Genomic DNA, 16,231 nt, shown 5'->3' with positions numbered 1-16,231 from the left:
GGTCCATATCAGCTGATCGAGAACAGCTGACCTATTGTATATATATAGACGGACAGGCTCAGCAAATAGATCGGTATTTTACAGCAGTTCAAGCGAGTTAGATCTTTTTCCTTCTTCTATTTTTTGACATTGTGCTTTCGCCAATACTTAACTTATATCATGATGTATATATACATTCACATCTCTGAGAATGGTGAAAGAAAAAGTAGTACTAAAATACATGTAGGTGTAAACATTAAATCAAGAGATGTCTTTCATTATTACACTTTATTTATAGTCACCAATATATGTTGATGATTACTTTTTCATTATTACATTAAAACCTGAAATAACATAATTCAATTTATGTTAATTAAGATTTTCATTAGGAAGTATATTGTCAATCTGCTACGAGTGGCCTAGCCGGAATAGTGGTTGGAACACCCCCTCCCACCTCTCGAAATTACATAATATTTTTGCTTATTATTATCTGTAAACAAAAATTATATAAACCTATTTTATATAATTTCATAAATAATATAGTTTGGCATAGGAAATATTAGTTTAGACATTTTTCTCGGCTGGGTGGGATTCTTAAAATTAGATCTTTAGATGGATCCTCTCTCTGTTCCTCGAGAGAAACGAAATCCAGAAATACTTACTTTGGTATTAGGGTTTCCGTGTTTGCCGTACTCCGAAGCAGCATAGATAATATACGAATCTCCATCATAAAACGTGCCATATTGTTCCTTAGGTACTGGCATCAATTGCAAATTCTGAAAGAAGAAATACAAATTTGTAACATAGATAAAAAATATTAAGTGTAGCGAAAGAACCAGAACTTACCTGTACTTTCCATATAAGAAATGCCGTAGAAGTCTTTGATATTCCTTTAAAAGCTGGGTCAACACCACCATTGGCTTCCATACTTTTCTTACTCTGTACCTGAAAATGATAAGGCAAAATTAAAAACAAAAAATATATATATATTTTTTTAATTCATCATAAATTAATGTAAAACTATGGTTTATACATTTTTTTATTAGTAATGAAATGTTGCCAACATAATGATTAGGGATGGAATTATTATGTAATAAAAAAGTAAAAATATGTGTTCATTTTTATATAAATATGTAATAAAAATTTAATTTCAACTAAAAAAAAAAAGAAGTGAAAATGGAAACATGGATTAAAATATGTAGTTACAAGAGAAAAGTGTAAACAAAAATTAAAAAATGTGAAATATGTAAAATAAACAGTGATAGGTCATGTAGAAGGATGTATCAAAAAACTCTAATGTAAAATATATTTCTTTTTTTATTAAAGAGGTATGAAGATGTTTTGGAACTAAAATCTCAATTTTTTTCATTCAGAAGTAATATTTATTTTTTTTTGAAGTTCTAATCTTTACGTTTATGTGAAATTTAATGTAATTTCAAATTACTGTAAAAAAATTGAAGGCGCATAACCCAAAATTGAACATTAGAACTGTCATACTTAACAAAAATGAACATTCACAAGATGGATCGGCTGTGGGTGGAGGAATGGGTTCCTCGACTTCAGAGAAAATCGACAATGAAACGCTCTACTTTTTCTTAGGAACGTGCGTAGCTAAAAAATCTCATCTTCAGTCCGAGGTCAGCTCGCGCATTCAATATATAGCAGAATCCATGTTCTCTTTTACCGGCATTCTTTCTTTGTCTTTTTGATAGTCTTTGTACAGGAGATGGCACTTTAAGAGATCTGTGTCCAATGGATCTGATTCTGCGTTCAGAAGGGTAGTAACAAAAAAGATGTAAGCTGATTTTTTGTTCTAAATTAAAAAAAAAAGAGATGGTAGTTATGCTAACATTTTGTAATAAAATTGTAGTGAAGCTGCTTAAACTTCTTTTCAATAACTCCATGTACCACCTGAATGACTCAATGTACTTTTTTTAAGAGCGAAAAGCATTGGTCTCCCGCAGTCAGTCCCGGAGTTAACCACTAAAAAAAATCCAAGACATCTCTAAATACTGAATTGACGAATTTTTATGTCTTTAGGATATTAATAAATTATCTTATTTTAATGGAGTATATTGAACTATATTTAAAAATATTTTTTTCCAATAAAGAAAAAAACTTAATAAAATGTGTTAAACGTCAAGAAACGTTTATTTAACAAATTTCAAATTGTAGCACCAGTTAAAGAAAACCTCTGACGGTTTGCTCGGTATACTCTACAGATATTGTCGTTTTTACCAAATTGTCCTAAATTTTGTCGAGCTTTCCAGAAAACAGTGTTCTATGTTGGAGGGTGACCCGAAAATTACAGTGGTCACATCATGAGGTCCATGGCTTAAGATAATATTAAGAAATTTTTTTGACCTACAGTATTTTTTTATTTATTTTAATTTCTTTATTGAAATTTACAACTGTATATTATATAATACATTTTGTAAATTTGATCTTAGTTAAAATGGAGTTTTTTTTTTTCTCTACGCCACAGGAAGTGGGCTATTACGCCATTTTCCTTCTCGCAGCCCAATAAAATTTTATTCGTCCTCTTAGTTCGTCCGTATCTCGCTCAACCTCCACCAGACCAACACACGCCAAAAGATGGTCCCCATCCATGTCCCCCATGTTGCATAGGAATGGAAATGGAATGGCTACACATTTATACCGATGGGTCTGCGTCCGGTATTAACAAGAGAGCTGGAGCAGGTGTATACTCAATTAACTTCCAATTGTCATTTTCCGTTCGAGTGGGATGTGATAATTATGATGCAGAAATGCAGGCTATCTGCTTTGCGATGGAAGCCACTATTGAATGCAATGACAACATGGTAATCTTCAGCGACTCCCAAGCCGTAATACAAAAATTAACCACACCAGGTGCCGCAGAGTCACCCACGGAAGAAAAGTGCAGAAACATGGCTGCTATCATGAAGAAAAGAGGAAGGGCTATAGCCCTGCAGTTAAAATGGAGTGTTACAGGCGTGTAGAGCAACTACTCATTGGTAGCACTCTAATGACATTTTACATTAACAAGTCTCGTGGCCATCTTCTTTTCAGGCGACTCGGAGGATTGTCAGGAATGGAAGAGGACGCAAGGTTAGAAACTAGGGAGTTTGAGTGGTTAGGGAGTTTGTAATGAAAGGAGTGATAGGGAACAATAACATCTTTATGTATGATTTTATTTGTGAAAAAGTAAGGAGCATTGAGGATTTTACGAAGGGTTTTGGATTGTAAGGATTGGATACGAGAGGAATTCGAAGGTTTAGTGGAGCCTCAAAGTTCAACTCCATATGTCCAGTTTAGCCTTATTACAGTCATGTAGATCAGTCTTTTGTAATGTGTTGGAAGTTTTGACCGTTTGTCTAGTAAGTGCTGTAATAGTCGAAATTGACGTGCAGTTTCCAGTCTTGTGTGAGGACTCCAGGTTAATCGTTTGTCCAAATGTCGTCCAAGGTAGCGGATCTGTTCGAAAGGAGTAAGAGTAACATTATTAAATGAAACTGTAGGGCAGGCGGTAGGTTTACGACGAAGGGTAAAAGTTATTTGATGGCATTTGTTGGAATTTATCTTAATCCTCCAATTACAACACCATTCTTCGAGGGCTGTGATGTGGGATTGGAGAGTTTAGAATACAATTAATGGGTTATTATTAAGTGCGAGCACACACGTGTCATCGGCATACGTGGTGAGGATAGTGTTAGGATTGGTTGGAATGTCAGTTGTATAGACGGTGTAGAGGATAGGACCGAGGATACTACCTTAAGGAACACCAGCGGACTGAGAATAGAGAGATGAATAGGAACCATTGTGGTTTACTTGGAATAATCTATCAATGAGAAAGGTACGAATGATGAGAAAGTATGTAGGAAGTAGGAATTTATGGAGTGTGTAAAGCAGTCCTGGGGACGTACAGTGTTTTTAAAAAAGTAATGGAAAAACAGAGTGTTTCAAGATACATTGGTTATTGTAGGGGATAGAAATGCACTAGAGATCTAAAACATGGGTAATAGTATCTTGTGAGGGTGTAGATATGTGTAAGCCTCACATTTACTTGCCTGCCTTAACCGTTTAATAAATCCTTTAGACTAGATCGTACCAGTTGTTTTCGAAAAACAGATAAGCCAGGAAAAACAACGCAAGTGGTAAACGAAATCTGATAAAATCTGTGGGAACAACTAAATAATAATCAGTACTTCTTAAAATTAAAAAAAAAAGTTTTATTCTTTTTCTGAAAATAAGAATAAAATTCCACGTTCTGAATACTGGATTGTTACAGAAAAGTTCTCGTATACAGATCATGAGAAAGCATTGAGAATTTTTTCGGACAAAAAGTTCTTATAAAAACTAAATTAATAAATAAATAGTATGTTTCGATATACTTGGGCTTCTTATGGGGCATAGGACGGCTCAAGACATGAGAAACTTGGGTCATATAAACATCATGTGAGGATGAACACGTCGCTGCTTTTCTTGTGGCAAATCTAACAAAAAAAAAAAAGGTTTTGATTTAATTTTGAAATGGAATTGTTCCAAAGACATTAGTAAAAGAAATAACAGATGTTTCTTTCTCTTCTGTAGTCCCTCTTCCCAAATCAATTAGGGTTGTCGAAAAAGTCACATCAGTGGTTAAAAAGTAGACCACAGTCCATGGTACAATCCATGGAATACGTGTAAGTGATAAGTGTATTTCACTAAGCATTTATCTTTCTTGTATTCATTTCTTTATCTTTTTCTTATAAATTTTATTAAATTGGATAAAATACTAAAAAAAAATCCATTACGTCAATTTTTTTTGTAAAACAGAAGTTTCATGTTTTATTTGCTGACAAATATAATTTGTTTTAAATAAAAAAATTTTTTTTTTTCAGATATGTATTATTAGTTCAAACATAACCTTCACAATTCTATATGCTATATCTTCTATTTGGATTTAGGGATTAAATAAACAATAAAGTTTAATGATATCTATTAGTAATAATTAAATTGAAAGAAGAAGAAGTTAATATAATCTCATGAAATCAGTTAACAGGAGATGACAAATAACATACATCAATTAATATTCTGCCTTTATTGAAGTACTTAGAAGTAATAATAAATTATAAGTAAATAACAAGATATAGGGAGTTACAATAAACAAACTAAGCGCTGGACAAACCAGAAACAGATCCAGTATACCCTGGAAGATATCCAGAAGAAGAGATATTGATAGGTACAGAGGACAGGAGTTGGATGGGAGAGGCCCGTTATCCTATCCTCTATGTAGCCAGTGAAATTCCTGAGGTCCCTGGCCTCCTCTCAGCCATCGGCACCCTTTCCCCCCCTTTATTATGGTTCCTTTTTCTTTCTTCTTCAGCCTCATCCTTATTTCTGCCACGCAGCAGGGTGACAAATCACTCTTTATAAGCTCGGATCGGTTGGTTCTTCTTTTGATTGATCGGGAACAAAATTTTTTTCTTTTCAGATGAAAAAAAAAGTTTCGTTTGTATTAATAAACGGATCTGATATCAATCTATCTATTTATTTGATTATATGGTATATCTTATAAATAAAATAATAGAGGAAAGTGCATTGATACAGCAACGAAAAACTCCAAAAATATTAGTTATGTCATTACTTGGTAGTGTCAGCACATATAATATTCTTTAAACTATTTAAAGTATAAGTAGTAACAACTGGTTGTGTACATCCAGCCTGAAAGTAAATTATTGGCACCATGCCTTCTAAATGATTTTTTCTGTTAATGACAGAACAGTTATAGACTATTGCTTGAGATAGATTGATGTGTAATAATTTTGTATTTATTTTTTCTCGCTTATCCCAATGACTAAGACTAAGTTCGTAAGTCAACTTGCCAGAACGCAATGAAGACTAAAAATATGATAGAGAACACACTAACTCCATGTGAGATGCACAACTTAGGCCTGTACAAATTTGAGAACGTATCTGATTCGTGTACGTCTGCTTAATTATTTACACAAGATAATGTGCCACATCTGAAGGTGAAGGAAAGTCTGCAAAGTGTATTCCTCGAGCTGTTATGGCACTTTAATAATAGAATACTATGTAAAAGACCCTGAAACTAGTAATGCAACAACCAATGAAGAGTCAGGGGCTCAGTATTTTGTAAGGAAGTACTGTTTATTGAATAACGTTTGTGGAAGGAGGTAATTCGTTACTGATCATGATCAACCCCTAGGATGATTTAGGATACCCGCTTTATTGAGGCTAGATATACCTCAGTAGGACTCAAAAACCCACGGGTTGACTCACAGTGGAACTTATCTAAAATGCTATTTGCTTCAGCCGTATTCGAATCCAGATGTGGGAGATAGAAACACATTACTTTGATCACTGAGCTACCCCACTCCTTAGAATCCTAAAGGAACATCTGACATAATTTTTTACAAGACTTTCGACCAGTTCTATTTTATCCACCTGTCTAGAGCAACCACCAAATCCATAGAACCCGATCTCGGTATTTAAAAAAAAAATTCATAGATTAAAATGATGGAAACGAGGACATGATAGTTGGTGGTCTGGGGCGAGGGTTCCTAAGTGCTTAATTTAGAACATTGTTCGAATCTCACCTAGGTCAATATTTATTTCACGACGGCTCCAAAAAATGAATCTCGACATTCCAACTCTAGAATTGTATAGGCCCTCTCTGCAGGACTTGAGTCATTAAAAAAAAAAAATTGGAAATGAGTGATGTAGACGTACTGTATTCAAGAGTTGTGTAGTGTATATAAAGGACCTGACGTAATACTGTTCTACAAAAACTAAGGGGCGTATCATTTAGCTATAACAGTGAAATGGTCCTAAGAGAACCAATTTATGGTAAAAGATTGCGTGCAAGACGGATGTCATAGTGGGTGATGCCTGAAACATCCTAGGAGTCCACCATTGGATGGTAGCTGTGCAAGATCGAAACAACTGAAGATTATTACAAGAGATCAATACTAGGAAAAGAATTATAGCGATATTCAGACATAAAGGAAAATTAGATTGTACCATAAGTAGTATTTTTAACTACACCAAAGCTTAAGGGTGAATATACGTATAAAAATGATAAAGTATAACAAGAGAAATAGGTAAATGATTTGATAGAATCCATCGTGATTCATTGTTATTTTCCATCGTTCCCATCAGTTGTGTAACGTTAGTAGATCAAATGAAGTCTGAAAGGCGTGAGCTGGGTCTCAATGCCATGCAATAATAGTTTGTCAGCATAAGTGGCTGCCAGTGTCGGAGATAAGTTATGTATAGTAGTGGCGCGAGAATTGATCCTTGGGGCACGCCAGGCCATGATTAGTCAAAAATGAATTTTAACCATAGTCATGCAGAGAAAAATCTTTAAGATGAATCATTGAAAAATGATTTAACAAATAGAGACATGGCTGATTTAAAGAAAAATACTGAACAACATTAAAGATTATAGAATTAAAGCAGACTTAAATATCTTTATAACATATAATTATTCCACAGTCGACATTATGCTTACATAATTATTTTTAAGGAGAGCCGCTCTCTAGTAGCAGTCACTCATTTCTATTCGTTCAGCCATCCAGATAATCATCTCTTCGGGAGAGCAATTACCTCTATACGCACTCTGGTCTCCTGCTGTTCTTTTAGTTCGAAAAAAGTATAAAATGAGTTCCTTATTTACGGTAAAAAGCTATATTCACCACTTATACATTTAAAGAAAATGTACAGATAGGTACATCACAAACGGTACTGCTCAGGTGATAAATCGTGGGCTTGGATTGTCCTAGTTAACCTTGAGAGTTTATCGATCCAATGACGAAAATATCTAACAATCGTTTGGCAGCAAATGAAAAAGGGAAAGTTAATTTTTCTGCATCTACAAGTATTAGTAATTCACTAAAAGAAGTATAGTATTTGAATTGAGAGAACAAATAAAGAGAGATTGTTTATAATTAGTGTGTTAGCACATAATTAAATTAAAAACATTTTTAATTCAAATTCAATTCCTTGATACTTCCATTTTTTTTAATTTAATACAAAAGTGATAGTCTACAGACTTTTTCTCCTTTTTAATTGAAACACTATATGTTTCTCAAAATGTCTTAATAGTGTTTCATAAAAAAAAAAAAAATAATAATAAATAATAGTAAAGTATCTTTTTTTTTTCTTTTCCTTCCTAAAACGATTGAGTTTAAAATTATTTTATTTTAAATTAAACTGATAAACAAATAAATTACCAAACATCTGCAGAAGAAAGTCCATTATACATTAGTCGAAATTAAAAATGCTGTAAATTAAAAAAAACAATGGTGATTAGTTTATAACATAAGAAAAATAATTAAAACTATGTTAACTAACAATAACGATTTTCCTAACCGCTTTTTTTCTATAGTCCGTAACAAGCATTATCTGTTTCTTCGGCAATATCTTCCAAGTAAGACCTTCGTTGGCAAATCATTTATCTAGAAAAAACATGAAGAATGCTCCAGTAGATGTATAGTTTACAAGTTCTTTAAAAAACAGATGGAATAATGGTCTCCATGAGGACCTGCCCAAATACCTTTTCAAACACGATTATAATTTTAAAAGTTCCGTATCTTTGCTAATAGTGGTCAGATTAGTTTTTGTTTTGTAGGGAATTTAATCTTTGGTATAAAATCTTCAGTGCATCGAAAAAAAAAATTAGTTTCATGCTTTTTCTCGGAAATATATTTTATAGAAAAAAGTTAAAGGATTTTAGGAGTACAAAATCGGTTAACACATTCAAGTGATAATTAGTTTTTGTAAGGCTTTTAGAGAATTATAGCAAAATTTTTTTTATATTTATCCTCTACACGAGTTGAACATGATCCTTACTTCATATCCCTTTAGTCCGTGACCTCATACCAACTAAATTCTCAAAATTCCATACAAACCTTTCTAACCATCCTAATCCTTTGGTTCAATCCTTATCTAGTTCCACCCATCCCTACAATCCACCTCGAAGGTTGAAACGGCAGTGGCCAAGAGACTTATTGTAAAATAAAAATGTACAATTAGAGTTTTGGCAATGGTCAGATTCTCCACTCAAGTTGAGTGTTTGGGGTTTTAGGGCACTTGCTCAGCCTCTACTGGTTCATTACCATTGATGTGGCGAGAGGGATGCTCTGGGATCTTATGACCTCACACATGGGGGATAGCGTGGGCTCAGGGATCCTCAGGTGGATTTTGTAAATATTGTATACAAGAGTGTAAATGTAACTAGAGATTATTTTATTTTTATTATAATTTATTTATTTTTTATGCACCTAGTTTGATTATGTTCATTCTCTTTATCCTTCTATTTGTATAATTTAAAGAGATTTTTTTTATGTACTTTTTTTCTTTTATTTATTTTTCATTCTTATTTTATTTTATTTTAGTATGAATGTGATCATTCATCACTATTAGCTATTGCCCACAACGGTGTGGCAGATTGTAATATATATCAATAAATAAAGATTTTTTTGAAAAAAAAAAAAAATATTTATTCTCTAAGTTCATCAATAGCCGAAATATGGCTGCCAAAACTTAATCAAAGCTGTTTTTTTGAAAAGAAAAGGTGGATGGTACTGAAGAGCTCTGTGGATCGTCCTTGGTTGACAAAAAAATGATTCTATTTCAAAAAATGGCTACAATAGCTTCGGAGAAAAGCCGTGGACTACATTTCCGATGTTTTTTTCAGAAATAAAAAAAAATAATTCTTTTAAATTGGAATTCACATCATGTATGAATATGATGTTTTCAACTACCTGTGTGTTATTCTAACGTACTCCTGGCAGATACATCTAAATAATCATAGGAATATTTTAAATGGATCAGTGCCGAAAAACCAAATAAACTTGACCAAATTCAAAGAGAAAATGTAGAACATAAATAAAACAATATCGAAGATAAAGTAAAACAATAACGAGTCGTCGGTAACTATAATAAGCGTGTAACAATCAAATATACTTTTAATAAGTTATAATTACAATGTAATTCGACAAGATCAAAAATTAAATGAGATACCTGGATGCAGGCTTGCAAATGGTACTTCCAAGGACCATCGCAAATAGTGAACACAATACCGCTATTGTACAAACTAGGTCGTCCCACTCTTCCCTATTGTCTACTTCCACGTTATTTTTCGCCAGTGAGGTGTAAATGTCATCCGTTTGTTGCGGGATAACACCCAACTTCCTATGGCCATCTGCGGTAGTTGCTGAGTTAGCAATGAAGAATTGAATAATTTCAATTTGTTTTTATTGAGTTTTTGTCTAATGTTCCTCGCAAAAAAATAGAGAGTGGTGGAGGTGCGTTATATAGTCCCTAGACCTCTGTTTTAGGTGATGTCTGATAAATATATATATTTTTCTACTACATTTGGGCTCGTCCAGCAACTCCTATTGGATCAAATGAGCAGAAACTCTGCTTATAGAGCTTTTTAAGGCAAAACAGTATCATAAAAGTGGCAGGGGAATTTCGTTCAATGTTTCGCCCTCAATTAATGTTTTTTTTCGCGATTTTGCGCTTGTAAGGTTTTGCGGACTTGTAAGTTGAGTTGAAGGGTTTCAAATTTGTAATTCAATTCAGTCGGTGTTTCAGAAGTGCCTCTTGGGTGTGTCGACTTCTTTCTCCCAACTCTTCTATTGTTTCGTGGTTTTTAAGATTATTTTTTTTTTTTTCAAATTTCAAAACTTTGTTTATTGATAGATATTACAATCTGCCACACAGTTGTGGGCAATAAGTAATAGTGATGAATGATCACATTCATACTAAAATAAAATAAAATAAGAATCAAAAATAAATAAATGAAAGAAAAATAAGAAGTACATAAAAAAAAAAATTTGTGAGGGGTAGAGCAGAGCCTATAAGATCTCAGTGCATCCCTCTCGCCGCATCACTGGTAATGAGCCAGTGGAGGCTGAGTAAGTGCGCTAAAGGCGCAAACACTCAACTTGAGTGGAGTATCAGACTAATTTTTACGAACTACCTCACTTATACAACCCAACCGAACTGATTCAGGGGGTTAAATAAAAATTCTTATTTTAATTAGGTTAGTGTTAGAGAAGTGCTGTTTGGAGGTGTTAATTATTGAAACTAATAATAATAAAATAACTTTTCATCTATTTTCCAAACAGAAAGGAAGTGAAAATACAATTTCAGTGACGAAGCTCTGCTCCTCACGCCTTTTTATTTCAGCAACGCATTAAAATTAATTAATAGATGCTTTAGAAATAGTTTAATAAGTATTTTGGAGTGATGCACTACTTGTATTTGCATAATCCTTTTTATACTATCCATGTAATAGATACTACCTCTGATCTGCATTAATGCTTTTATGTTCACAATTCCATGAATCTAGGACATTGACTGAGTTTTTATTTGTAGCTACTAATTGTAGAGATCATTTGCGGTAAGTGATAAAAGATATGGAGCGGGATGGCCTAGTGGTAAGGTACTGTGCTACTAACTCCGAGAACCCAGGTCGAATCCGGCTGAGGCAGATAATTATTTTTTCCGTTACTGTAGTCGTGAGTCAACTCAGTGGATTCGGGATCCCTCCGGGGTCAACCCAGCCCTATAAAGTGGATACTCTTGATGGTAACGGTTCACTATGATTGAGACCCAAAGTTGTAGCGGTACAGAGTTATTATTTATTTTTTATTTATAATGATAATAGTTTTTTTTTTTTAGTTTATGCTATCATTAATTTTTTAGTATTTACTATTTACTCTTAGATACTGTAATAAAAAAATCACAGAACATTAACAAGAATGGATTGTTCAGAACAATGGGCTTGCTGAGCAAACAATGAATTCTAAACTTGCTACTAACGCTGCGAGATGACCCGGTTATGGCTAGTTAAATTATAAATAAGGAAGGTAAAAAATGGAGATAAGCCGATAAACGATGGGCTTCTGACCTATCTCTAAAAGCTTTAGAAGAAACTACGAAGCAAACCGTTTCAAGTTAACGGTCATTTTTAAAAAAGCAAAAAGCAGCAAGGATAAATCTTCGAGCTCTATATTTTTGTTTCTTCACTACCGAAGTAAGATAAAAGTGAAGAAATAAAAAAAAAAGTCAGTCTGCCTATAGTGAAATTTTTGGTCGGCCGATTTTAATGAGAGATGATTATTTAATCTGATTTTATTGACAATTTCAGGGATTTTGCGGTTTGGCGTCTTATTGGTTCTGTATCATTTTTATCAGATTCTGTTTACTTCTTTCGCTTTCTTCTTCTTTTCTTTTCTTTACAGGTAAACGTATTTTCCTAGGTACACTTCAATTTCAAAAACGATTCAACTAGTTTTGCCCGAATTTGGAGAAAACCTGTGGATTAAGTTTTGGTCTATTGTAAATTTTAGCCAATACATTCATGGCGCATGCACAACACATTTTTCTTGATACACCTATATTTCGAAAACGGTTTGACAAGCTACAATAAATTTGGGGATTATTATAGACACGATTTAACATGAATTTTATTAAATTCCATCAATTACTTTCACATACCCTTGCGCAAAACTAATATCCTGAATACACTTATGTTTTAACCATGGTTCGTTCCGTATATTTTATTATCAAACGACAAATCATTGACCTTGAAAAATAAGTAGTTATATACGCAATAGAAAAAGAAAGAAAAAGCATTATTTACAGATAAAGAAACTTTCAAAAAAGAAAATCAGGAGATAAAAAAGAAGGTAGAAATAGTGAAGAAGCTCTACTTACGTTTTTGAATTTAAAATGATTTAATGGTCAGGTTGTGAGTTGATCTCGACGATTTATTCAAGACCCAATAGAGATTAATTAACTATGTAATAAATTAATAATTTAGACGATTACTGCTTTTAGTGGTAAGGTGTTAGATGATTCTTTATCTTAGGTCTTCTATCTATATTCTATTCGCTACAATTATCTGTTTAAAAAGTCAGATAAGTGAGGCTACCATGGAGGGCGGGAGTGGAGGGTCTCACGCCGTTTTTTAATTTCAGGCGCTTTGATTTCTTTTGAAAAACCAACAAAATAGAATTACATTTAACATGACTCAACCAATTAACACCAAACTTGACAGTGGTTTAGGGTTCTATAAACTGCACCATAGGACACAATCCGTGTTTAATTAATAGACGAGTAAGAACGAAGCAACTGCGATGATCTCAAAAGACTGCACGAAAGCAGTCGACTCAGTGTCTCATAGCTTGCTATGAAAGACACTTACAGGACCACGAATTTAAGGATACGAGTCGGTGAGGCGGTATCCGGAGACATCTCACGCATCTGGTGAGTTCCCCAAGGGTCTGTGTTATCCTCAGTACTGTTCTCAATATATACAGCTGAAACTGTTGGAGCGAAGTACAACAATGCTACTATAGCGGCGTACGCCGACGACATAGTAGCTCAGTAACTGCAGAGAAAGCTCTACGGCAAGCGGAGGAGGCTTGTACCGATATCACAGAGAAACTGGAGAGACTGAATATTACAGTTAATGATAATAAGACAGACTGTATTATTTTTTCCTTTCACAAAAATGAGTGCCCCCTACGTAAAGGTGTATAAGGCAGCAGGACACGAGAATAGAACAGCAGGGAGCATAGTATATCTATGGGTCACCCTTGACAGACACCTTATACTAGCTCGCTACTGCAACAAGAAAATCAAGCTGGTTTTGACTAAGTCTTACAGGCTTAATCTAAGTTAACTTCTCCTAATTTCTCCCTTCATCCCAAATTAATGATTTATAAAAGTGTACTCAGGCCAGCCCTGCTCTATGGAGCACCCTTGCTGACAACAGCCAAGAAGCTCCAACAGTTTCAGAGCAACACGATCAGACGCATAGTACGACATACTTCATTACAAAGAGCAAAGACTGACCATATACATACAACACTCGACCTACCGACGGTGACAGAGTTCATCATACGGAGGCACATCGAATTTTTTGATAGCCTCCACAGCACTGCAAAAAGCCTCTCTTCAGGACACTGACACGGACAGGACGGCCACAACGATGTTATACCCAGACTAATCTGAGGAGAAGTTACTTAACCATTACTGACACAACAAACCTGGTGTGCTCCGACACCATTAGACATACACATAACACTACCTCTTATTCAAAATGTCAAATTTCCTCCGCCCCCTCATCAAATGCATTCCCAATGCAGTAAAAGAGCTTCCCCTCAACCCGTTTTTGTCCATCTTGACCTCACCCCCCACGCACCCTTGAGACTTTGAAAAAAATGGGAGTTTTACCAGTAAAAGGATATATAATACATTTCATGTATTATAGAAGTATGATGTACTAATTTATTTTAATGAAGGGTACGAAAAAAAGGGCGTTTTACTCATCTTCAGGCATTATATTTCAATGCCATCCATTTCATTCCAGAAATTTTGTCATCAAAAGACTGAAATTATATCATTGTTTAATCCTCTGCACCTAATACGACTTGATTAGGAGCTACCTAGAGGGCAAACGTGTGATGAATAGTGGTATCTCTTATGAAGTAGGGGCTTCTATAGAGAGAGGATGCCCTCAGGAGTCATATATAACAATAGACATTTCAATTGATGACCTTAGATGACAAAATGTCTGCAATGAAATGGATAGTATTGGCGATGGGCGATAATAATACCTGATGATCGGAAAAACACTCCAAAACGTTGTGAAGTTAAATAAAGAGTGTTAAGTAATATTCTAAAGGAAGTTTTATCACCTCAAAAACGTAAACATAAATAATAAATAACTTCCTAGAATATAATCATGTATATATTGGTAACTTTGGGCTAAAATGCACGATTCAATTGAAATTTTGGTTGTTTAGGCATTGTAAATTTCAGTTTTTATAAAGAATATCAGAGCTAATATATTTTAATATGAGCTAATATATTTTCAATGACTGTATTCGTAAATATGAGCTAATATATTTGAAATTAATGTATTCTTAGATTCTGATTGCCAACTTTAAAACCTTTACTTACAAATTTCAAATCTGAAAAATTGTAAAATACCTAATTTGGGTCTAAAAATATATTTTAAGCTAAGCCAAAAAGTGATATAAAATATAAGTAGTGTACAAAAAATACTAGATTATTATAATTAATCTTTTACTCGTGAATGTTACAAACGCACTTACAAAATTTTTGAAGAAGACCATTAATATATCAATACATTAGGTTTGTTTTTAACACGATTTAAAACAATTGTCAAACAGGTCGACAAATGCAGAATACATTTTACCCGTTCCAACTTCTGTATCCCGCATGCACCCACCCGTTCGAAAAATTAGACTTCCGACAATATTGAAAGAAAATGAAACCTTTTTTTTGTAAATGTGAAATATTTGCCAATTTATAAAAACTTTAATTTTTGTTTATGATTAGCTTTTATCTCCTGATTATTTTCGTGACGTTAGTTGATCCTGTGCGGTGAATTCTTAGAGATTACCTTTGAAAAATTAATTATTAGAATAAGAAAGATAATTTGATTTTTCACGTATAAATATTTTGAGTTAGATACTTGGATAAATTCTTAGACACCCTTGCAATAGCCGATTGAAAAAGTTCCTTCACACTATTTCCTACAGTAATGGCATGCTATGATGGCAATTTTCGCGGTTGACAAGAATCGACCAACACAAACGACTTGGCTCCAATTACGGCTCTCTTGAAGAAGTGTTCGGACCAGTGTTGCCATTCACCGCTAAATAAACCTCATACTCATGCTTTTTTTAATTTCCTGCTGTTACTGCACACAAAATAATTTGCAAAAAGAACCAAATAATTCAGAAGTTTGCTTACCGGAAAATTTAGTGTAAACATCATTTCCATATTTATTAATTAATTATAAAGCATAACTAAAAAAATGTTTGTTTTGTTTATTCAATAGTAGATCAGCTTACATGGTTAATGTAATAGTTAGATTTTGTTTTGTTTAATAATTGATTATGAGGAGGTATACCCTCGTGCTAAAGATACCCCTATTTACATAGCTATAATAATAATAACGATGAATAATAAAAAAATATATATATTTTTTTCTTCGGTTGGCTCTGCAGACTTAATATATCTTTGGCCATCCAAACAAGCCTTCTCCACGCCTGCCTATCTGGGGATACTGTTTTACAGTTTTCTGCATCCACCTCTTTCGCATCTTTGTTGATTTTGTTTATCAACTGGTTCTTGCCTACTATACTGCCATTCATTGTTGTATAGAGGTGTCGCCCTGATGGACTTTGAGCCACATGCCCTGCCCATATATATTTAT

General features: G+C 33.8%; 1 protein-coding gene and 1 long non-coding RNA gene across 5 annotated transcripts in view; one reads left to right on the top strand and one right to left on the bottom strand.

Annotated features, from left to right (window-relative positions):
- The window catches only part of qua (villin like protein quail), a 130,322-nt gene that overhangs the window by 18,743 nt on the left and 95,348 nt on the right, over window positions 1-16,231 (bottom strand). For 3 of the 4 annotated variants that reach the window (XM_014437515.3, XM_014437525.3, XM_014437520.3), the window contains 2 exons: window positions 826-924; window positions 642-755 (listed from right to left, as the gene is read on the bottom strand). In XM_014437515.3, the coding sequence (XP_014293001.1) occupies window positions 642-755; window positions 826-924 (213 nt within the window). Of the gene's footprint in view, window positions 1-641; window positions 756-825; window positions 925-4,352; window positions 4,373-16,231 lie in introns of those variants that run through there. The other variant, XM_014437532.3, reaches the window with a different exon arrangement.
- Window positions 1-16,231, top strand: part of LOC106691698 (uncharacterized) — a 34,053-nt gene that overhangs the window by 3,938 nt on the left and 13,884 nt on the right. The gene's annotated exons all lie outside the window — the stretch shown is intronic.

The sequence above is a fragment of the Halyomorpha halys genome, unplaced genomic scaffold (genome assembly GCF_000696795.3).
Source record: "Halyomorpha halys isolate HHAL.00 unplaced genomic scaffold, Hhal_1.1 Scaffold52.1, whole genome shotgun sequence".
NCBI classification, from domain to species: Eukaryota; Metazoa; Arthropoda; class Insecta; order Hemiptera; family Pentatomidae; genus Halyomorpha; species Halyomorpha halys.
This window is presented reverse-complemented; position numbering and strand designations above follow the sequence as displayed.